This window comes from Petaurus breviceps, unplaced genomic scaffold (assembly GCF_028583685.1).
Source record: "Petaurus breviceps papuanus isolate PSGF00001 unplaced genomic scaffold, PetGlider_PUasm1.0 90779, whole genome shotgun sequence".
Taxonomy (NCBI): domain Eukaryota; kingdom Metazoa; phylum Chordata; class Mammalia; order Diprotodontia; family Petauridae; genus Petaurus; species Petaurus breviceps.
The window spans coordinates 3,989,905-4,014,077 of NW_027187344.1; the positions used below are offsets into that span (position 1 = coordinate 3,989,905).

A 24,173-nucleotide genomic window follows, 5' to 3' on the forward strand; every position below is an offset into this window, starting at 1 on the left:
CCACACACTGATTACATGTCAGTTATACACCAACATTATAGAAACAACAGCCTTAAACATGCCAATGTTAAACATGAGGCCCATTATATACATCAGTTACACACCAGTGTCACACAGACATAACTCCAATTAGATGCAATATCTCCAAAACTTCATGCCAATTACATGTAAACACCACTGCAATTATATGCCAATATCATACTAGTGTCATGCCAATGACTCTTTCATTGCTCTGCCACAGCTCTGTCATGACTATGTCCCTTATTTGTCACAATCTGTCATGGTATGTTGTTGTTAAGCCTGGAGGATAATGTGAGGAGAGAATTTCCAAATTATTTTTCATTTCAGTGATAATAGAGGATTTTCAAGCCTTACAGATGAAAACACCAGAACCATGCAGAAACTCTGAAACACAGGAGTCAAAATTGACTTAACCATGTGCAAACAACCATAAGGGGCTAAATGAGAATAAACTACCTCCATTCTTGTAGAGGAAGATGATATATGTGTCTTCTTTACCCTAGGACCCTGTCTAAGTTTTTGGTGCCTCCTGATCAACAAGCCAAAAGATCTGTAGCAAAGATCTGGGGAGTTAAAGACTCAAGAACATAAATAATAAAAGTCAACAGTGGGAGATGGAGGCCAAAAAGGCTAATATAACATTCCTTAATTGTTATAGAAGGGCATGATCATCAACACCTGAAGCCCAACCTACCTTTCTCAACTGTAACCAATTGTGACATTCCCCAACAGATCACTACTTTTCTCTTGGCTTTTTCACTATTTAGAATCCCATCTGCCTGAAGACAAGGAAGGAAAACCCATACCAAACAACCAGATTTGTTCCTTGCTAAGAGGTTGGGCGAGTGACTTGGTGGGAATATAGTCCAGAGAAGCAAACTGAAGCAAGATTTGATGATTGTCTGTGGATTTGAATGAACCATGTTACCAATCTTCCTTGGTGATTAGCTTGCATAATTAGGAGCTGACATGGTAGTTTAGCAAACATCTAAACTAAAATGATAGCAGCTGTGCCAAGAAAAAAATTATAAGCTACTCCAATCATCTAATAAGAGATGAAAATCAAGGCAACCTCAAACTCATCAATCAGCAAAAATAGGAAAGAAAAAAAGAAAAGAAAATTCAACACTGGGGATAGTGTGGTACAATGCAAGAGTACCTAAGTCTGGCTAAGTACCAATCTTTCTGGGCTGAAGTTTCCTCATTAACAAAATAAGGAGGTTAGACCAGATGGCCTCTGATGTCCCTTTGGGTTCCAGAGTTATAACTAAAAAGGCTCTTAATTTCCTTGTTAGTAGAACCAAAGACTTGTGCAGCTTTTTGAGAGCAAAATGCAATACAAATCAGAATCATAAAGTGGTTAATTTCCTTTAGTCCAGCAAAAAAGCACAGTGAAAAGTGTGTGTGTGTGTGTGGGGGGGGAGGCTTTAAAAAAAAAAGACAGCCCAAATTGAGAAGGAATACTTAGTCAATAAAGGGGTCCTGGGGAAAGCTGCAGCCCTTTGTGTTCTGATTGATGGATGTCCTTCATCTAAATCTAGAGATGTCAGTAAGGAGTTGGCAACCTTTTTGAAGTAATGATACTGGGTGAGAATAAGAAGGGGGGGGGGGAATTAGGATTTTTATTGGTGAGATAAACGAATAAAAATAAGTATGTACTTTTTCATAATGTTTCTTTTACAAAGTGATTTCCTTATAGTTGCCTTGTGTGCAATGTCTATTGTCTTTTATAGATCAGAGGAGCATTCTTTATAGGTAGAAGGGACCTTAAAGGCATTAAATCCAACCTCTTTATTTTATAGTTGAGGCACAGAGAGATTAAATGTTTTGCCTAGTTTCACACAGCTAGTCAGTGCCTGATGCATGGTGTGAAGTCAGGTTTTTCTGACTCCAAGTCAGTGCCTCATTCTGCACCCCATGCTGCCTCTCAAATGGAAATTGAGGCCCAGGAATCCTCTGTGACTTTTCGAGGGTTACACAGCTATTAAATGCCAGTACTAAGACTGGTACCCAAGTCTTCAGTAGCAAAGTTCAGCGCTCTCACCATTCCATTCTCCCATGCTGTTAAGGCAGGAATATCTCAGGAAAGGTGACCCGCTTCCCAAGATGGGGGAAAGTAAGTATCTGATTCTTTCTCTTCACTCCATACAGCATGTCCTCCTGCCGCCAGGAGGTTGTTCTCAGGATGAGGAGTCACTTCTGATCTCCCACAGAGAAGGGAGGAAGAGCCACAAGACCTGAAGGACCAGAAGCAGGTCCTCCCTTGACTGCATGTGCTGTGTCTGCCTCAGAGAGAACTATAGAGGCCAGAATGTCTGATACAGGAGGAATTAAGGGATGAAGGGTGGCCCGGAATAAAAGGAGACATTTTCTTATGAGGGCTATTATTGTATGCCAAGAAAATATGTGTTGCATTTAGACTCATCTCATTCTCCAGGTCCCTGAGCTGGGTGGGGCAGGGACTAGAGGGTGTGTTTTAAAAGAATTGGGTCATGAATGAAGTGCTTAGAGACTTTACTTCTGCTTTGGTGTAGCACAGAATCATAAAAACTTGGAACTGGAAAGGACCTGAGAGATCATCTCGCCGATCCCTTCAATTTGCAGATGGGGAAGTTTAGAGATCTAGAAAGGGAAGATGAATTGCCCAAAACCACACAGCTCATATTTTTTTGTTATTTTTATCATGTTACTCCATTGCTCTGAAACCTGTAGTAGCCCCCAGATCAATCTTTTGATCCAAATTCTTCAGTTAGGGCTTTTCCCTCACCTGACTCATTCTACTCAGCTCAGTCTGCCCCCATCTGACTCATTATCCTTATTCATCTTACTCGCTCCCATCACGCTGCTTTTCCTCTATGGATGATCTTTCCTCATCCTCCCTGCCAAATCATCCCCTTTCCTCTCCTTCTCTAAAGCCCACATTTTGAAAAGAATCTCCTTTGGGAAGCCCTCTCTGATTTGTTTATCCTCTGACTGGAAGTATGGTTGCATGAATAGAGGAGTAGATTTGGAGCTAGGAGACACCTTTTTGAATCTTGGTTTCTATCACTTGTCCTGTGGGCTTGGGTAATATCTTCTTCTCTATTCATTCAATCAAACAATAAACATTTGTTAAGTATCTAATATTTGCCAGGCATTCTGCTAAGCACTGGGGATACAAAAAGAGGCAGAAAATAACCCCTGCCCTTAGGGAAATTATTATCTAATGAATAAGACAAACATAAGCAAATACATAAAAAAATCAAGATACATAAGGATAAATAGGAAGTAATTAGCAGAGGAAGGCACTAAAATAAAGAGGTATTAGGAAAGGTTTCCAGTAAAATATGGGATTTTAATTAGGACTTAGAGGGGAGGTCAGTAGGCACAGCCAAAGAGGGAGAGTATTTCCAGGCATGGAGGACAGTCAGAAATAAATGGAGTGTCTTGTTCCTGGAACAGCTAAGAGGTCAGTATCCCTAGATCAAAGAGTAGGTGGTGGGGAGTAAGGCATAAGAAGACTGGAGAGGTAGAAGGGGGCTAGATTATGAAGGACATTGAATGCCTAACAGAACATTTTGTATTTGCTCCTGGAGGCAGTAGGGAGCCACTGGAGTTTGTTGAGGAGGGAGGTGAGCTGGTCCAACCTGTACCAGGGTAATTAAATCCTTGGGAGCTGAGGGGGATCTCCAATCAATCAGTCAACACTTCTTTAGCACCTACGAGGTGCCAGATACTGTGGTCTGCACTGGGGATGCAAAAAGAGGCAAAAAACAGCCCCTGCTCTCAAGGAGCTTAGCTTAAGAGCTGGATATTCAGTTCAAGATGTCTAGAAGACAGAGATTGAAGGGCAGTAGAAAGAATGGTTTGAGAATTCAGTATAGAGATGGTGAGTCCATGGGAGCTGATCTGTAAAATAGGGGCACTACTACTATTTACTCTAAAGGTTTGTTGTTTTAGAAAAGCATTTTGTTAACCATAAATGGAAATATGTGTTGTAATTACTGTCATCCACTCCAACAGGCTCCCTGGGCTGATGTCTAAAGCTGATTCATTTACATTAGTCTCTGTGTCATGATATCTTGTTCCTGTGTACATCCTATTTTCCTTCTTTATACCATAAACTCCTTTGATACTAGCTCATGGCTTTCTATTTCTTTGTTGCCCTGCAGATCCTCACCAGGGGTGCTTTGGAGACTGTTCAGTAAACAGACACGTTCGTCTAAGTCATTGATTACATATACCAGTAGATGGAGAATTTACATTTACCTTCAGTATATAGTTCTGTTCTCTCTCTCTCTCTCTCTCTCTCTCTCTCTCTCTCTCTCTCTCTCTCTCTCTCTCTCTCTCTCTCTCTCAAAGCAATTGGGGTTAAGTAACTTGCCCAAGGTTACACGGCCAGTTTTTTTGTGTGTGGGTGTTAAGTATCTGAGGCTGGAACCAATCCAGGGTCCTCCCAACTCCGGGGCCGGCGCTCTTACTCACCGTGCCACCTGGCCATCCCTAGTTCTGTTCTCTTAATAGCCTTTGATGTATGTTCCTGGTATCCTGACACCTGCCTACTGTATTTTTAATGCTTCTTTTTTATTTTTTACATTAAACTTTGACTTAACTGAGATTAAGTGACCTGTCCCCAGGGTCACACAATTAATAAGTGTCTATGACAGAATTCAAACTTGGGTCTTCTTGGCTGCAATTCCTATCCACATTATCTATCTTCTTCTTTTTATGCAGTTGTTAGAATGAAAGTCACTGTATAGGGAGTCTCTGTTTCTTTCCCACTCTACCTTGGAAGGAGACCCTACATTTTGGATTTTGGCTCATTAGCACTCCAATCCCCTTCTGTAGATGTTTGTAGATGCTTGGCTGGACTGGCTTGGGCAGGCAGGATTAACAACTCTGCCTTGGCTTGTGTTTGAGCAGATACACTGTGGGTTCCCTTGTGTTGTCCTCGATGGGTACTTTGCCCCTGCTTTTTGACTCTCAAACCAGGGCAGACAAAGGCTCTCTATTGCCAGGGTCCACCCCAGGATCTAAGGACCTGACCTTAGAACCTCCTGGTTTCCCCCTACATCTCTATGGGCCAATCTCTAATTGACAAATACTCTTTTCTTCAGATCTTCACCCCCATGGCTTCCTTTGCAGACCCATCCCCTTCCCCAGAGGGCTGATGGGAGCACCATTACCATTCTGCTTGGAGGCTAAATATTCAAATGTATGCAGGCCAGCAGATGCAGTGTAGAATTTACATGAATTTTTATTTTTAATACCTAGTTAAACCTGGATACTGTAAGTACAGAGGCAGTTACAGTGAATCTCTGTGGTCCAATTTAGTTCAGGGACTTCAAAGGGGGACCTGGTTTTTAAAGGTCATGTATGCACCAAACTTATTTTCATTTTCTCAGAAATCAGCAGGAACTCCATAGCCTTAACCATCACATTGTCACCACAGCTTCACAGTCACATCTGAGGAAATCGGTTTCCCAAATCACCCTAGTAATCACAATTCCCTTGTGTTTTTTATGTTACCTTCACAGACATTTCCTCATTTTTATAACAGCCCTGGGAAATAGGCTAGACTTTTATTTTGCCTCCAGTACCCACTGAATTTAGAGTCAAAAGACCTGGGTTTGAATCCCAACTGTACTCCTTACTCCATATATGACCTTGTCAAGTAATTTAATCCTTTTGATCAATCTGTTTCACAGCCTGTGAAATGAGAGGGTTGGACTGCTTACCTTCTAAGGTCACTTTTTCCTAAAAACTCTACAATCTCTTTCCTTGACCAAGAAAACGTTTATGGAGAAGGTATGTGATTTGTCTTTCTAGGTCACACAGTAAGGAATGGGGAACAGGTAGTATTGGAACCTCGTTCTCCAATGTTGTGTCCACCACTTTATCCCTATTCCTCTCTCCAGAGGTGCTGCACAAATAACTTTATGACTCATCTGAGAATCTCTGCTGGACAACAGGCTATTTCCTTGGCTGGGTTGACTGAAGAACTTGGGGTCAGATCTTAATACCACATTTTTTTACTCTGTCTACTGATCCCACATAAAATGACACTGGTAGTCATATCAGACATTGAAAAGTCACTTAAACTCAGTTAAATCAAAGTTTAATTTAAAAAAAAGAATGGGGGCAGCTAGGTGCTACAGTGAATAGAGTACCAGCCCTGGAGGCAGGAGGATCTGAGTTCAAATCCAGTCTCAGACACTTGACACTTACTAGCCATGTGACCTTGGGCAAGATACTTAATCCCAATTATCCTGCCTTCCCCCCTCCAAAAAAAAGCCAAAAAGAATGAAAAAGAAGAAGATGCATTTAAATAACCCTGGGAACCTCTCTATGCCTGGTCTATGAATTCTTTATTCACCCCAGATTTCAGGGGAGTTGGATAGACTTGACTCAGTTCCTTAGGGCAGAGTATGGGGACAGCAGATGTTTTGTTGTGCAGTCATTTGAATAGTGTCCAACTCTTTGTGACCCCATTTGGGGATTTTCTTGGCAAAGATATTGGAGTGGCTTGCCATTTCCTTCATCTCATTTTGTTGTTGTTGAGTTCAGAGTCAGTAGTGTCTGACTCTGTGTGACCCCATTTGGGGATTTTCTTGGCAAAGATACTGGAGTGGCTTGCCATTTCCTTCTTCAGCTCATTTTACAGATGAGGAAAATGAGAAGAACTAGATTAAGTGACTTGTTCAAGGTCACACAGCTAGTAAGTGTCTGAGGTCAGATTTGAACTTGGGTCTTCCTAACTCCAGACTGTGCCACCCAGCAGCAGATGTAGAGAACTCTAACTAACTCATAAAACTTTTGAGCTTGAAGTCCTTTGAAACCATCTTGTCCAACTACCTCCTCCCTGAGACATTCTTCTCTTCCATCCACAACCGAGCAAAAGAGCAAAAAAATGCTCTTTCTGCTCATATTTCTTACAGAACTTATACTACGGTCCCCTGTATCATAATTACTTCGATTCTTATCTTACCCTCCCAAATGAATTCTAAGACTCCTGCACATAAATACTAACTTGCTTGATACTATTCTACCTTGATAAATATTTATTGAATAGCGACCAGTGGCTAGAGTCCTTTTTGCTTACATCCCCTACATCCCCCACTCCCATCCTTCCTGCATCTCTCTCCCTTTCTTTCCTTGAATTCCAGCATTCCACAGACTAAACCACCTTTCAGGGATGACCCTGAGCAAGGATGTCAGGCTTGGTTTCCTAGTAACAGCTTAATGATGGTTTTATATCCCTCTACCAGCATCAAAAGGCCGGTGGCCAAAATAGCATGTTCCAGCCTGTCAGGAGTGATGTTTTACTGTCAGCCTTAAAACGCACACGTTGGCCCGAGGCAAGAAAACAGAAAGCCCAAGTGCCCTTTTCTTGCATGTTCTATGTGTATATGGGGGGTGGCTGGTGAAGGCTCAAAGGCGGAGTAGCATTCTTTTTTGCAAACAAGTAAAAGAGAATGGTATGGGTCTCTGGGAACTAACTTTCTATAACAAAAAGGGAGATTGCTTCCCTCCAAGATCTGATGGTGTAGGAGTATAAAGGGGTTACAATAACCATTGCAGCCAAGGCTTTTTGAGGCAAGTGTGAAGGCTGCAATTTGCTGCAGAGGTTGGCATGGTTTCACAAAGTTCAGAACTGCCCTGCCCCTCTGCCCCCACACTACATTCCACTGGGCTGGATGGTACCCTGCCTAGAAGATTATCTTTCAAGGTCCCTATAAACATCCAGACTTGTCAGGATTTCATATCTGCCAGTACTACTGAATACAATGAGAAACTGTAATAGACATTGATAGGTTTAGAGAGGAGGGGGAGGAGAGGGAGGAAATAGGATACAGAATTAGAATTACTCAAACTGTTTGATAGAATTGACTCAACTCCTACCTTTCCTGATCACCACGATTCCCCCCACTCTAAGATGTCTCCTTCATTCTACTCTGTGTAACATTTTATACATCTCATGTTCTCATTTCCCCCCCTGCCTTACAGTTGCTTCATAATTCTTTTGTTTGTCTTTTTTTTTTTTTGGAGGGGGGAAAGCAGTGCAGTTGGTGTTATGTGACTTGCCCAAGGTCACATAGCTAGTAAGTATTAAGTATCTGAGGCTGGATTTGATCTCAGGTCCTCTTGACTCTAGGGCTGGTGCTCTATTCACTGTGTCTAGCTGTCCCCATAATTCTTACTAGTTCCTAAACTCCATGAGGAAATGTGTCTTAATTATCTTGACCTCTCCTACCACCAGTTGTACATAGTAGGTATTTAATAAATGGCTGCTGAATATATGAAATCACTAAATATTGGAGCTGGAAGGAGCCTTAGAATATAAAATGTGGTCTTTAGGGACCTTAGAGATTGTATTGAGATCTTGGGTTTTGGAGTGGTGTGACCCCAGGAAAATCACTTCACTTTCCAATGCCCCAATGCAACTCCATAAGACACAGTTGAGGGGGTAGGTACTGAAGACCCCCTTTGATAGGAGTTTTCTCCCAGAAAATCCCCTACTCACAGGTCCAGTGGTCTTTTCTCTTCCCTCCCCTCCCCTCCTCTGCCCTCCCCTCCCCTCTCCTCTCCTCTCCAGCCTGTAGCTATCATGAGAAAGTAAGCTTCTTGAAGGCAAACAGATGTTTTTTACCCTTTTATCTTCCTAGCCCTAGTGCCTTTTTGAATTGCATCTCACTTTAAATTCCAGAAAAATGATCTGAAGTCTGTAGCAGGGTCAGGTCCTCTGATTCTCAACTTCTGGCCTTTCTAGTGCACCTTGCTGCCTTTTCAACTCCTTTATTTCACAGGTGAAGAAACTACAGACGAGGAGGGAAAAGCAGCTAGCCCAAAGCCCTGTGTAGCAAAGCCAGGACCAGACTGCAGGTCTATGGATTCTCTGGCCAGTCTTTTACTTTTTAAACTCCCATCTTTGTCATGGCCAAGACTTCCAAGTGACCACCAAAAAAAGGATGAAGTTAGTAGTCAATCAACAAATGCCTGCTATGGGCCAAACACTGTGCCGGGCATTGGAGATGGAAGTACAATAAATGAAACAGGTCCTAAGCGCTAATAGTAAAGTGCTTAGCACAGTGCCTGACATATAGTAAGCACTATATAAATGTTAGCTATTATTATTAGTGGGGGAGACAAATGCTCGTTAAAATATATTGTATAGACATAACATTAATAAAGTACAAATATATACAAAGGAATTAAATGACAGACAGTTTGGGAGGGAGGACATAGCAGATAGGAGGGGATGGATCTGGAAAGTTTTCATGCAGAATATGTTGTGTGAGTTGTGTTTTAAAGAAAAAAGAAGGAGCCTGTGAGTTGGAGGGAAGGAGAATGTACATTCCAGACATGGGGAATGGCCAGTGCAACGGCAGGGAGAGGGAACATGGACCACCCATAGTATGTGAAGAACAGTGAGAGGGCAATTTTGGCTGGATTGCAGAGGTGGGGAGGGGAGGAAGGGTAATGTCCAGTAAGACTGGAAAGATCTGTTGGGGCTAGGTTGTGTAGGTTTTTAAAAGCTAAACAGAGGAATGAATATTTTTCCACTAGAGCTGATTGAAAAATCTTAATTAACTCCCGTGTGTGGAACCATGCTGGAAAACTTCTCATTCAGAAAATATTTATTGAGGACCTACTGTGTGCATAGGCTTGCTATGATTAAGGAACGAAATGGAGAACTGAATATCCTTTTAAGTGAGTCTCAACACGCCCACAGAAACACACACCCTTCAAGGATGACCAACTATGAAAGAATTAGGATGCAGTAAAATACCACTTAGGCCCAAAGCTAGACTAAACATGACCAGACCTTGCTGTGCTGACTCAAAAGGATTTTTCTAATCTTGCCAGGCATCAAGGTCATCATTAGGAACATCAGCTATCACTTTTTGAGACTGAAAAATCATGGGTATAGGCAAATAGATGGGCCAAGCATGAACTGAACTCCAGACATTCCTTAGAAACTATTTTTATGACTCAAAAGAGAAATTTCTCCTTCAATTTGCCTGTTTCAAATACAAGTTGGGCTGAGACTGTGCAGCTGGAAAAGTGTTGGTTAAGAGATCCCTCTCTGTAGAATACCAGATAACCAAGAGTTTGCAATACATTTCTGGCAGGGTAGTCAACCATCTCTAATTCAGTTGACAGGTCAGCTTAATCTAGAGTTCAAAACATTGCTAGTCCTTGTCTTTTTGCAGAGAAGGAGGGAGGAGAGATCCTTAAGCTATTGCCAAGGGATTGAATTGGGTGGTACCTGGGCTTGAGGAAGTATAGGAAAACTGATACAAAGAGACAGCAACCTCTGCAGCATTCTGAATGCCCTGAAGTTTGTTTGACTTCTTTTCACCTTTGCTCTTGGTGCCACCAGCCACACTGCAGGTGCTGACCTAGGCTTACCAATATTTTCTGACCTATAACTCTCCTGACACTTCTTTTATTCACATTTATCTGTCCCTTCCATCAGGAAGGACTCTTCCAGGTGATAGCTGGCTAATCAGTCTGTTCTAATGAGGGACAGAGAGGCTTAGCATGCTACCTATCTCTCCCAAGAAGTACCTTCCTCTTTATCTGTGTTTTAACTCATATGAGAGGCAGGCAGCCTGGTGTTGTGCAAAGAGCCCTAGACTAGAAATCAGAAGTCCTGCGTTCTAATTCATGTTCTGTCCCCTTCCTAAGCTCTATGGTTCCTTGAGCAATGACTTTCCTTGGACCCCAGTTTCTTCGTTTATAAAAGGAGTATAGGGGTGGCCAGGTAGCACAGCGAGTAAGAGCACCAGCCCCAGTGTCAGGATGACCTGGGGATTGAATCCTGGGCTCAGACACTCAGCACCACACCCAGAAATAACTGGCCGTGTAACCTTGAGCAAGTTACTTAACCCCAATTGCTTAAAAAAATAAATAAACAAAAGGAGTATAAAACTGCCTACCTCTCAGAATTCAAATAAGATCATGAATGTAAACACCTTTGTTAACAGTAAAGTGCTATAAAGACACAAGAGATTTACCAAAGTAAGGTATCACAGAGCTAGATAGAACCTTAGTCTACTTACTTAGTTCAGACTCCTCTTCTCTTTTTACAGGTGAAGAAACTGAGTCCCAGAGAAGCTTAAATACTTACAAAACAGTAAGTGCAGAATCTAGGTTAGAGCGTAGGTCCTTTGACTCCACATTCAATCTGCCTCTTAAATTAAAAGGAAAGATACTAAGGGAATGACTTATTTCATGAACTCTGGTGTAGCCACCAGGAGATGTCTGGGAACATCTTCCCTCTATTTCCAAGTCCCAAGTCCACGGCCTTGCTCTGTTTCCAAGTCCCAATTCATGGGCATCTGTGATTTTTTTTTTCACTCTTTCCCTTGGCTTCAGGAGACTACAGTAAATGCTATGACTAACTATGAGATAGATTATATCTATATATCTATCAGTATAGCTGTGTCTGAAGTCAAGAAGACCTGAGTTCAAGTCTGGCTTCAGACACTAGCTATGTGACCCTGGGCAAGTCACTTAACCTGTTTGCCTCAGTTTCTTCAACTGTAAAATGGAGATAATAATAACACCTACTTCACAGTGTTATTGTGAGAATCAAAAGATATATATATATATATATATATATATATATATATTTAAAATGCTTTTAGCATAGTACCTAGCATATAGGTGCTATATAAATAAATGCTTATTCCCTTCCCTTATACATTTCTGACCAGACAGATTAAACTAAACTGGTTGCTAAAAGGAGGCCTAGGACTTACAGGACTGTTGCCTAGTCATTTTTCAGTCATGTGGCCCTTTTTGGGGGTTTTCTTGGTGGAGATACTAGAGTAGTTTATTGTTTCCTCCTCCAGCTCATTTTACAGATGAGAAAACAGAGGCAAACAGGGTTAAGTGACTAGCTCAGGGTCACACAGCTAGTAAGTGTCTGAGGCCGGATTTGAACTTGTATCTTCCTACCTCCAGGCCCAGCACTGTATCCATGGCACCACTTAGCTCCCCCTTCTAGGGCTACCCTAGACTATATATCACAAACACTTTGCTGAACAGAGAAGAGCAATCTGTATCTCACTTTCTAAGCATTAAGATCACAGACTTCCTCCTGTTTCCTTGTACCTGCAGGTCTCCAGGTGAATCATCAAAAGATGAGCGGGTGTAGATAGATCCATGACAGAGAGACCTGTGTGTTTTGAATAAGCCGGGTTTGCACACAGCAACCTCACTAGAAGGAACAGACATGGCAAGAAGCAGGAATAGCATAGCAATGCCAAGTCCTTCCTCACTGATGTGTCCTAATCTGTACCCACACTTGTTCTAGTGTGGTGATTTCCAAGTCTTTTGAGGGACAGTAGAGAGAGAATAATCCTTCAGTTATCCCTTAGATTTACATAGCTTCCTACAATTTATGCAGGACAAATTCTTTTATTTTTTTCCCACACCAACCCAGTAAGGTAGATACAGGATAAGTAACTTCTCCTCCCTGAGCCTCAGTTTCCCTTTCTGTAAAGTGAAGAGGTCAGACCACATCCTTCCTAAGGTTCATTCTATCTCCACCATACTATGTTCTAAAGTCACAATCTGTGTCTCTCTGAGGCCTCTTTCTGGTTCTAAAATTCTAAGGAAAAAAAAAATCTTGTAACTAACCCCTTGGGGCTTTCCTTCTCTCTTTCATGCCTTGCCCTGGCCAACCAAACCTCTTAAAGCTGGTCTCCACTTTGGAGGAAGTAAAAGTGAAAGACTTAATTTGCCTAATTTTAGCTTCTCTGAAAACTTCCCCCTCTCTACTTAGTATACTTGACAAAGCCCTTTCTTTATGAGCTGCTTGCTGACCTAGCAGTGAGAGGTCATCTGAGGCTGATAGAGATCTGAAGCTATGGCTGGTGCCCCCTGTCATTTATCCCTAAGTGTTGATTGTCTGCCTTGTTCAGTAGGTTTATGTATGCCCGAGGCGGGAAATCTCAAGTCTCCCAGTTTGTTGTCTTGCTCACTGATCACCTGAGACTTGATGAATCAGAGGAGCCTTTTTAAAATTGGTTAATACAGAGAGCTGTCTTCTCAGAAACATTCCTGCCAACTGCAAGACTCGGGCCCAGTTCTCCTGCTTCCTAGCTCCTTGGTCTTCCCACTGCACTATACCATAGGTTTTGTATGATGAACTCCCAGTGAGAAAATCCCTTCTACCAATGCAGACCAGCACCTGCTCTGCAACATATAGTTTTTAAAAAAAAAATGAATAGTATTTTATTTTTTCCAATTACATGTAAAGACAATTTTCAACATTCATTTTTTTTTAAAGATTTTGAGTTCTGGATTTTTCTCCCTCCCCTCCTCTTGTCCCCAAGACAGCAAGTAATCTGATATAGGTTAAAAGGGCAACATATAATTTTTTTATCTCCATATTCTTTTGTTTATTAATTTATTTTAAACTTAAATATGCAATAAAAAAGAAAAAGAAACATTTAAACTTAAATGCTAAAATATAAAATAAGAAAAGAAAAAAAACATTGCCACACGCAGAGCAGAACAGAAAAGAGGATTCAAAATTCAAAATGAATTTCCACTTCAAAAAATCCTACATAATGAATACTATATATTATGTTCAGAGTTGTTGTTCTCTGCCATGCACTTTTTTTTTTTGCTTTTTGGAGGGTAATTGGGGTTAAGTTACTTGCCCAAGGTCACACAGTATGTGTTAAATGTCTGAGGTCACATTTGAACTCAGGTCTTCCTGACTCCAGGGCTAGTGCTCAATTCACTGCATCACCTAGCTGCCCCAATGCTGTGCACTTTTTTTTTTTTTGTTTTTAGTTTTCAACATTTACTTCCATAAGATTTTGAGTTCTAAATTTTCTCCCCATCTCTCACCTCCTCCCACCCCAAGACGGCATGTAATTTGATATAGGCTCTACATATACATTCATGAACCTATTTTCATATTAGTCGTGTTGTTAAAGAAGAATTAGAACCAGTGGGAGAAACCACGAGAAAGAAGAAACAACAAAAAGAGAGCAAACCGTCTGCTTTGATCTGCATTCAGACTGCATGGTTCTTTCTCTGGATATGGACAGCATTTTCTATCATGTAGTCTTTGGAATGCAACATAGAGTCTTTAAGCGTTTCTTGGGACACTGAGAAACTAAATGACAGCCAGTGTGTGTCAGAGGCAGGAGTCAAGCTCTTCTTCTCTTCCTTTACACCAAGAGTAACTCTCTATTAAGCCATGCTGCTTCTCCTACCATGGCATGGCCCACATTAAAAGAGCTGTTCTTCCTTCTGCCCTTGCAAACCGAAGGGGAAAAAAACAGCCCCCAACTATAGCTGATGCAATAGATTAGTGCTTCTGGGACATGTTTATTTTTAATTCAAGTTTATTGGATTACAGTTCCACCAGGGTTTTGTGTGCCGCTGGCAGCCATCCTATATTATCATTTCCGCACACGCCTCCCTGCCCCCCTCATCCACCTGAATGTTTCCTCTGGCCCCAGTTGTCCCAGGGAACGTTCTGCAGCATTTCAATGACTTCTGGAAGTGAGCTTTGGCGGAGCCGACCTTTGAACACAGGATGTGAGATCCTATCGCTCGCCGGGTTGAAAGGAAACCCTGGCACAAAGAAAAGAGCTGGCACAAATGTGCAGGGCTTCCCTTCGCGGCAAGAAATGGAGCTTTGTGCTTGGGTAGCATAAAAGTCTACTAGTGCTTTTTGACGTGAGGGGGAAGACTAAGGAGGGCAGGGGCTCCAGAAGCCCTAAGCCTCTAAACCCTTCTCAGCATGGATCCAAAAGGGTTTTGTGCTCTGGTGTTCCCCACTTGCACGCCTCAGAGAGCAGTCCTCTGATCTGTAGGTTAGGGCTGGTGAGGCCACGCTCTGGGTCAGTGGTGTTAGGCTAAAGCAGAAACAAGGACCACTAACCCATATGTAAGGATCCTTGCAGGCCACATATTAAGTTAGAAAACCACATATGTTTATATATTTCTTCTTTTTAAAAATACATAGATTAGAATCAGATAGGAACTACATTTTAATCTGGCTCTGGACACCCTCAGGAGTGTTGTGGGCTACTTGTTTGACACATCTGCTCTGGATAGGTTTGATAAATTCCTGCATCAGAATCATGAGGGACTCATGAATGGAAATCAATTTTGTCGACTTGTAAAACAAAGGAGATTGTTTGCCTTATGGATAGATGGTTTGCCTGATAGCTAGATGAAGTGGAAAATCTTGTTCCATGACCCATCTCCTTCCCTCCTTCCCACTGTATAAGACCCAAATGGTCTCACATGGATTAAAGGGAAATTTCATTGATGGTTTTCATGAAATCAGTTGATGGTAGATTTTTTCTTTATGCTATCAGTGACTTGATGCCAAAATTCTTATTGATGATCTTTTTTTGATGCTGTATTTTTATGTACTTCATTAAATACTTCCCAGTTACATGTAAAGAATCTTTACTATTCATTTTTTAAAATTTTGAGTTCTACATCCTATCCTTTACTCCTGCCCCTCCCCTACCCACTAAGAAAGCAAGTAATTTGATATTGACTATACTTGTGAAATCACATAAAACTGTTTGCAAAAGGAAACATACACACATATCAAAAAGACAAGAAAAGTTTTTAAAAGTATGCTTCAATCTTCACTCAGAGTTCATCAGTTCTTTCTCTGGAGGTAGATAGCATTTTTCATCCTGGGTCCTTTGCAATTATCTTGGACCTCAGTCTTGTTCAGAGTAGCTAAGTCTTTCATACTTAATTATACTTACAACATTGCTGTTTCTGTGTACAGCATTCTTCTGGTTTTGCTCACTTCACTCTGCATCAGTTCATGTAAGTCTTCCTAGGTTTTTCTGAAAGCATATTGCTCATCATTTAGCACAATAGTATTTCACCACAATCATATACCATAATTTGTGCAGCCATTCCTCAGTTGAGGAATTTCCTCAATTTCCAATCCTTTGCCACCACAAAAAAAAGTTGCTAAACATATTTTTGTACAAATAGATCCTTTTCCCTTTTCTTTGATCTCTTTGAGAGACAGATCTAGCAGTGGTATTACTGGATCAAAGAGTATGCACAGTCTTATAGCCCTTTGGATGTAGTTACAAAATACTCTCCAAAATTGTTACATCATTTCACAATTTCACCAACCGTGCTTTAGTCTCCCGATATTCCCACATCCCCTCTAGCATTTGTCATATTCCCTTTCTTTCATGTTAGCCAATCTGATAGATGTGAGATAGTATCTCAGAGTTGTTTTAATTTACATTTCTCTAATCCCTTGTTAATAATCCTAATATGCATTACACTCTTTATCATGACTTGCTGTGTTCCCCACACAAATGCATGTGCATACATGCGTGCTTATACACATACACACACACACACTTCTGGGATTATGGTTATATATGGGATCAATTATCCATAAAGTTATATAGACTATGAAACCCTGGGGATCTATGCCCTGGGCATCAACTGATAAAAAATCATTTTATACCTTAAATATTTAGATTAGACAGCCTACATCTGGAACTCTCAGGGCACCTCCCAGGCAGGTTCCCCAGGAATATATTTATTAGAAATGACATACTTACAGATTCCCCTTTTATGTTTTATCTGGAAATGTCTGTAGGGGTTTGTAAAGGCAGAAGAAAGTCTGGGTTACATAATTTTATGGATATATCTGAGAAAGGCAGGTTTTGAAGGTAATAGGATGCTTTTCTTTAAATTTTTATTTCTTGCAAATGGAAATACAGAGCAATAATTTCAAGGAAGCAGGACACTGGAAACAAGAAGCTCTTAACTTGGTCTCTGTGTGCTACCTAACCTTTTGGCTTTTGGGTGGGGGTACTTTTTAGCACTTTTATTCCCCTAACTATGAAATTGGAGGAGGGGTGTACAATGTTCTTTATCTTTACTTTTAGAGAGAGCTATTAAGGACTTTATTGAAGTCATTGAATGTAAGATGCATTGGGATCCTGGCATGAAAAACACACCAGAGAACTCATAGCAGGGTGTGTTATGGAAGGTTGTAAGGATCAGAAGAGATGATATTTATAAAACGCACACATAAGTACATATATACACATATGTATATAGTATTTTATGTAATATGTATTTATGAAATATATATATATATATAATGCACACATATATCATGTATTTCTAACATTGTGGGCAGTTAATACATTTTTTTCTCCCTTCCCTTCCCCTTAATGTATAGAGGGCTAGACTAGCATCACTCCAATCTTGGTTCCCACCATTGATAATGACTCCTTGATAGTGTTTAAGTCAGAATGGTGACCTCTTTTTCCTACATGTTTTCTTTTCTGTAAAATGAGAGCATTGGACTAGAATCAGTGCTTCTTAAACTGTGGATTGTGAAAAATTTGGCACCAGTAAAAGATTTCTGGACACAGAATGACCAAAAATTCATTCAAAACCAAACTCACAATGAATCTGAGGTACTTGCCCATGTGGCTTCATGGACTTCACTGCAGCCCTGGTTCTGAACACAAAATGTTCACTTTGCATTGAGCATGCCCTCAGGCCATGAAAAACTAAGGAATGCTGCCCAAATGAGAAGAGGAAGAAGTTTGAGAAGCCCTGCCCTAGATGAAATGAAGTCCCTTCTTCCTCTAACATTAAGTGATTCTATAGTTTGGTATTCCCTTTTTTGCCCCCTTCCAACTCTAATCCTCTGAGTTCTGCATTCTGGCATTCTGTGTTCTGAGGTCCCTTCCCATTTTCATAGTCTATGTCTCCTGGCACCAAGACAATCATGGTATGCTGCCGACCGATCTTGGCTCATTGCCTGCCCTCACAACTTCACGCTGCCCATGCAGATGCAACCTCAGTGCTGTTCATTTGTGGGACGTGATCCTGAAACTAATTTAGAGCCACCAATTCCTTGCTATTTATTGACTCGGTCTGCCTTGCTCATTTGCAAGGTTATAGGAACATGTCTGTTCACCCTTAATATTGTGCTCATCTTGTTTCAGTGAACACGATCTGGGTGAGGATATCTATGACTGCGTCCCGTGTGAAGATGAAGGTGATGATATCTATGAGGATATTATCAAAGTGGAAGTCCAACAGCCTATGGTAATGCGTGTGTGTGTGTGTGTGCGTGTGTGTGTGTCTCCCCACCCCCATGCCCCACCTTCCTTGCCTTACATTTAGAAGTAGCAACCCTCAAAATCTGCTGACAAATCTCTTCTGATTGTTTGGGTCTTTGTGAAAAGGCAGAAAGAAACTAAATTAGAGCCACTGCGACCATTTCTAAGATTTTTTTAATGTGTTGCTATGGAGTTCTCCTCTGAAGGATTTGCAAAGTTCTAAGTTCTCACTGCAAAAAACCCAGCATTACAAATAGTTGCTCAGTCCCCATTGCACACAGCGGGTATCATTTCATCCTTTTGTACACAGAACGATGAGGCTGATATTGGCTCAATTAGCCAGCTGTGCATCTTTTATGTGGCAAGCATATTTACTTCCAAGCAACTTGACTAATAATCTGTCTGAAGCCAGCTTCCCATTGCATATTTTTTTATCAAGTGTAACTGCTCTTCCCTAAGGCCACCAGCCCTTCCCTGCCCAAGGGTGGTACATGTGGTGGTGAGGTTGAAACATGCTGGTAGAGCTTATTAGGCCTCTGACCCAAAGGCTTTGCTTCTTCTCTAAACCATCAACAAGTCCCTTCTGTGTGGGTTGGTGTTTTTGTGAAACCATGTGCTGCCACTGAACAAAGCTGGATATTACCCAGACACCAAATTTAAGTGTGTGTTTTTTTCCTTAGTGTAGCACTAACCAGCTGGTAGTGGTAAAAGAAAAGATAGCAGAGGGGGAGAAAAAACCCCCAAAGTGCCTTTCAAAGAGAGATTTCTCATTCTGAGGGAGTGTCTGTTGGTTTAACTGGTGCCGCATTACAGGCAGATGTGACTGCGCCTTTCGAAGACCAGAGTTTACTTTCCACAACAAACAAACCTGCTCTTAAGATGAATTTTCTATTTTGTGGGTTTCCTTCTTCCCACATGTGTAACATAGAAGTCAAGAGTAAAGGCCAGGAAGAGAGTATAAAATCCAAGTGTGGTTAAGACCAGCAACTCTTCTCCGCAGAATACTTGTAGACAGTGTACATTCACCTGCCTACCTTGATCCATGGGCATGGGCATGAGATGGGAAGGATTCCCAAGGCTGAATTTCCTTGTCAAAGTCAGGAAACATGCCCTTCTTCCAAGGCAAGAAGAAAGGTATGTTTCTCTTGCTGTATATTTTTAAAAGAGCTCAATTTGTCCAGATTAGAGCAAACCCATCTCTGGTCCTCCCTCATGATGGAGAATAGTTCCCAAATCAAACCTGTTCAGATAGATGATCCAAATTAATCACCCCAAACACTATGTGGCTTGGCTTAGTGTTTTCTTCCTTCCCACTACAGGGCTTTCTGAATGTTCGTACCTGAAGTCCAAAGATTTCCCTGCTGACCATTTTGAATTTGACAATCAATGGTGATTAGAAGAAATTTTAGTCCTAGGTTTCAGTACCTTTCCTCACAAAGGCCTCTTTGACACCTAGGTGTTTTATTCTATGACTAAGCCATGTCTTAAGAGCACTGACCCTGTAGTCAAGAGGACCAGAGATCAACTCTGGCATCATATACTTACTAGCTGTATGACCCTGTGCAAGTCACTTAATCCCAATTGCCTTTAAAAAAAAAAAGGCATGTCTTGTGACTAAAATATGAAGGTACCAATAAAAATTGGAATGGTAGAAAATTAAGGAATTGCCTATTGAATGAACATCTCTGCCTGCACAAAGGCCCCGTATCCATATTGCCATTCCTGCAGTCATCCTGCTCCCACAGAGAGGATGTGTCCTTTTTTCCTAGCTCCTGATGATGCCCCCATTTAGGGTGTTTATTTGATCTCGAAATGCACATGAAAAGTTCTAAGATTTATTTTCAAAGCCTGCCAGGGAGCATAAGGGAAGATTGCTTATCTGTGTTCTAGGGAAGAGATGGATGTATTACAAGTGCTGCTTTGTGCAGCCCTTAATCTCCAAGCCAGAGGACTGAAACGTTTACAGAGTGCCCCTGTTGATCCCTGGCAGGATGGAGACGGCACTTCATGCCTGCATCCTCTAGGAGATAAAGCAGGTGGTTTTATTTTCACTGTTATGCCTGGAATTAGCCTAATGCTGTCAGTGGAAGGCAGTGGAAATCTACTCTGTCCTCCCTCCTACCCTTCAAGTGGAAATGCAAACATCTTGAGGGCAAGGAATATATTTTTCACCCTCATATCCCCAGTGCGCTGCAAGTATTCATTGAATTGAATTGTGAGACTTTTGGGGAAAAAAGTACAAGTAGGAGCTCTCTGGCCCAAGGTAAAAGCTTAGTGTCTTTGAAGCAGTATAAATGTGTCAGGGTATGAGGAAGAGTTAGGTGGTCAGGCTCAGTTACATAGCTGTTTCTTCTCCTGCATGGAGCCATGATGTGTGTACAGGTGTGCTCCCCTATGTCACTGGCAGAATGTTGGAGACCTGGGGCCTGGCTTTCTCCCAAGGCCAGCTTAAAGTGCCAGAGTGTGGGCATCACTAACTATTTGTGCTTCTTCTCCCTCCATGCTTTCAGATTAGATATATGCAGGTAAGTGATGGACACCAGAGGAGGCTACACCAGCTTTCATGTAGCTTTCCATCTTTCTGGTATGAGGCATAAAAGCAAACATGTACAAATACAGAGCATCCACAAATATGTCATTACAGATGTTTGTTGAATTGAAAGGAATTCGACCCATCAGTGTCTGGTGATGGATCAGAGTAGCCAGGATGAGTGTGTTACCGGCACAGCACGGTTATGCCAATTCTGGCAACAGGCCATTCTCAGTCAGATCTCAGCCCATTCATTAGCTGTCATCCTGACAAGGATGAATGCCCCTCTTGTGACTGTTTGTTGAAGGGATCAAGAGAGCATTAATTACTTACAACTTCAGCACCAGTGGATTTTTAGCAAATTCTTGGCCCACCTCAAGTATGCAGCAGAAGAAATTATTGTATTGAAATTGGACTACATGACCTCTAAGGCCTCCCAAAAAGTCATACTACAGATGAAAGCCAGGAACTGCTTGCTTTGTGGGCCCTACTTTCTCAGCATCGGGGACTTTCCTCTGACTTCTGCTGGACCTTCAAGGCTATAACTAGGTCTAGGCAACTGAAACTTTGCTCCTAAGCCCATAACATTTGTGGGCCTTTAGCAATGTAGGAAGAAGTAGCATCTATTTAACAAGAACAGTTAGTTAAAATGAGAAGGTATCAGATAGGCTAGGGTGATTTTCTCCACCCCACCTCTTCATGCACTGGCCTCCCCAAGAGCTACCCTGCATTGATAGTGTTAAGGAATCTCTTGTCTCTTCTCCATGCCTGGTGGTGGCACATAGAATGCAGAAGGGTGGGGGAAACCAGAAACATTTCCCCCAAAGATATGAAGCATAAGACTCTTAGTCTTAAGGGGTGGCTAGGTGGCACAGTGAATAGAGCCCCGGCCCTGGAGTCAAGAGGACCTGAGTTCAAATCTAGCCTCTGGCACTTAACACAAAAACTAGCCATGTGACCTTGGGCAAGTTACTTAACCCCAACTGCCCTCCAAAAAGCAAAAAAAAAGACTCTTAGTCTTGGAAAGAAAAGATGTGTGGCAGAAATCTACCTATCTTTCTTTACTGAGTGGACCAATCCTGGAGGATAGGGTAGTCCGTGTTCCAGAACTTACTTGGGACCATGGTAGCACAGAGTTTGGACTTTGTTGGCTTCTGAATATTTTTCTCTATGTTGCATCATTTGAATATGAAGTTGTTCTAAAGAAGATCCCAGTGAGGGAATCACTGGTAACTGTGTTCTGGTTCATTTCTATATCACAAAAATCCATGGCCAGGCCACTTTCTCCCCAAAATAATATTTTAAAAAACTTATGAAAAGTAGAGTGTGACTTGGAAATGCTTTCCTTACTTTATTTGGGCTTAAACTTCAGCCCCCTGGAGCTTCCAACTTCTCTCAGAACTCCTAATGGCATTTATTGTGCCATTTGTGACATAGTGGACTTGGAGTCAGGAGACCTGGATTCAAATTCTGCCTTGGAAATTTAGTAGCTGAGAAATAGGTAAATCCTTTCATTTTTGAGACCCTCAACTTACTTTTCTGTGAAATGGTACTAAGGATACTTAGACTACCTACCTCACAGAGTTGTTAGGAGGAAAGCACTTTAGAAACCCTTAAAACCGTGGTGTCAAACTCAATTAGAAACAGGGCCTCTAAACTGGGCCACTTATTGACTTAGTAAACCACATGTTACCATTAGCTACTTTTTATTGTTTTGATTTCCTAATTACATTTTAGTCTGGTTCACTTTGCAGTCTGCATGCTTGACATTTCTGGTCTAGAAGACCCCCACCCTTAGTATCTCTTGTACCAAATTAGGCATCTCATCTGTTGAATAAGGCCCAGGCTGAAAGATAAAAAATACATACCTGTCTCCTGCTTTGACGAGGTGACCTATAGTTGTGAAATACTGTTAGACCTAGCTTATGTGTAGATGCCTTTTGCTGAACTGTTTCCCACCTGCCACCCTCCCTGCCCTTTTTATGAAAAGGCTCTGGAATAGGGGAGATAAGTGGCAAGGTACATAAAAATGAGGGTGACCCTAAACAAAAGATGCAATAAAAAAATGTACAGGGCCTAGCCAATACCTCACTAATGAATTATTTTATTTTTGAGCTCCCTTTTAGTAGGTAGCTAGAAACTCTTTTGGAAAAAGCCTTATTCTTATCCTATAGCCAGAAGTCAGCTGATGGTATGGTCTAGTAGAAGAACCCTGGATTGCAGTTAGGACCTGTATTCAAATCCTGACTCTGTTACTTGCTCCCTTTAGGACAATGGGCTAAAATGTGAATCATTTCCCCTTTTTGTATCCCTTGTTCTTCCTCAGTAAAATGAGATGATTGGATTAAATGAGCTCTGAAGTGCTTTCCAGTGTTAAATTCTATGGCCCCGGGGGCTATAAGCCAGGGTCCGGGAATTGTCTCTCAATTAAGAAGCCCCAGTCCCTGCCCTCAAAGAACTAACAGTCTGTGTAATTAACAGCACCCAGTAGATTACAGCTCAGATATGATCATGTATGTAAAGCATTTTGCAGGCCTCAAAGCACTATAGAAATGTCAGCTAACATCATCATCATTATTATTCCATGAAGTATAATGGGGCTTAATAGTTTCCAAGGGCTAAAAATAATAAGTAGAGATAATTTGATTTCTGAGTCCTGGCAGTTGGCATGAATGGAAATTGAGGGGGGGAACCCTATAATCAGTCTACCCCCATAATGGATGTGAGTGTGGGTCACCATCCCATGTGTTCCATCCATGCTAATTTAAAAGGAATGACCTCAGTATAGACTGCTCCAGCAAACCAGGTGTGGGGAGACCCAGCCTGCAGGCCAGAAGGGATCAGAAACCTCACTGACCAGAGGAATGTTTTCTTTCTAGAAAATGGGAATGACAGAAGATGACAAAAGAAATTGCTGCTTGCTAGAAATTCAGGAAACAGAAGCCAAATACTACAGGACTCTTGAAGATATTGAAAAGGTAAGGGACATTTTTCTGGCCGTTTTTAAAGGGCCATTGAGATGGTACCAAGAGAAGAAACCAAAAGGTTTCCCAGAGGCTGTAGCCTGTGTTTTAAATTTTGACAGGTTAACACCATTGTTTGAATGAGAAGGAGTATGGGGTTGGGGTCAGTGGTCCACTTCCAGTTTCATCTCCAGCCCTGACTGTGTGTGACCCCAGACAAATCACTTTAATCTGACCAAGCCTGAGTCTTGCCTTCTATAAAAATAGGGATCATATTGGCACTACTTCCCTCATAGTGTTATAGCAAGGAAGATACTTTGCTAATCTTAAAGTTAGCAAGGACCATGTTGCACAGATCTTCAAAAGCCAAATAGGAGTTTGTATTTTATTCATGGGGCAATAGGGAACCTCTGGAGTTTAATGAGGAAAGCAGTGACGTGGTCAGATCTGTACTTGGGGGGAGGGGAATCATATTAATAGTTGTGTGGAGATGGATTGGAATGGAGAAACCCTTGATGCAGGGAGAGTTGAGGTGAATGATGAAAAGGGCCTGAAGTAAGG

The 24,173-nt window shown here is 41.6% G+C and overlaps 1 protein-coding gene across 1 annotated transcript in view; it reads left to right on the plus strand.

Annotated features, from left to right (window-relative positions):
* Nucleotides 1–24,173, plus strand: part of VAV2 (vav guanine nucleotide exchange factor 2) — a 469,223-nt gene that overhangs the window by 358,141 nt on the left and 86,909 nt on the right. Inside the window, exons 5-6 of the mRNA XM_069069239.1 lie at nt 18,003–18,105; nt 23,529–23,627. Coding sequence (XP_068925340.1) covers nt 18,003–18,105; nt 23,529–23,627 — 202 coding nt within the window. The remainder of the gene's footprint in view (nt 1–18,002; nt 18,106–23,528; nt 23,628–24,173) is intronic.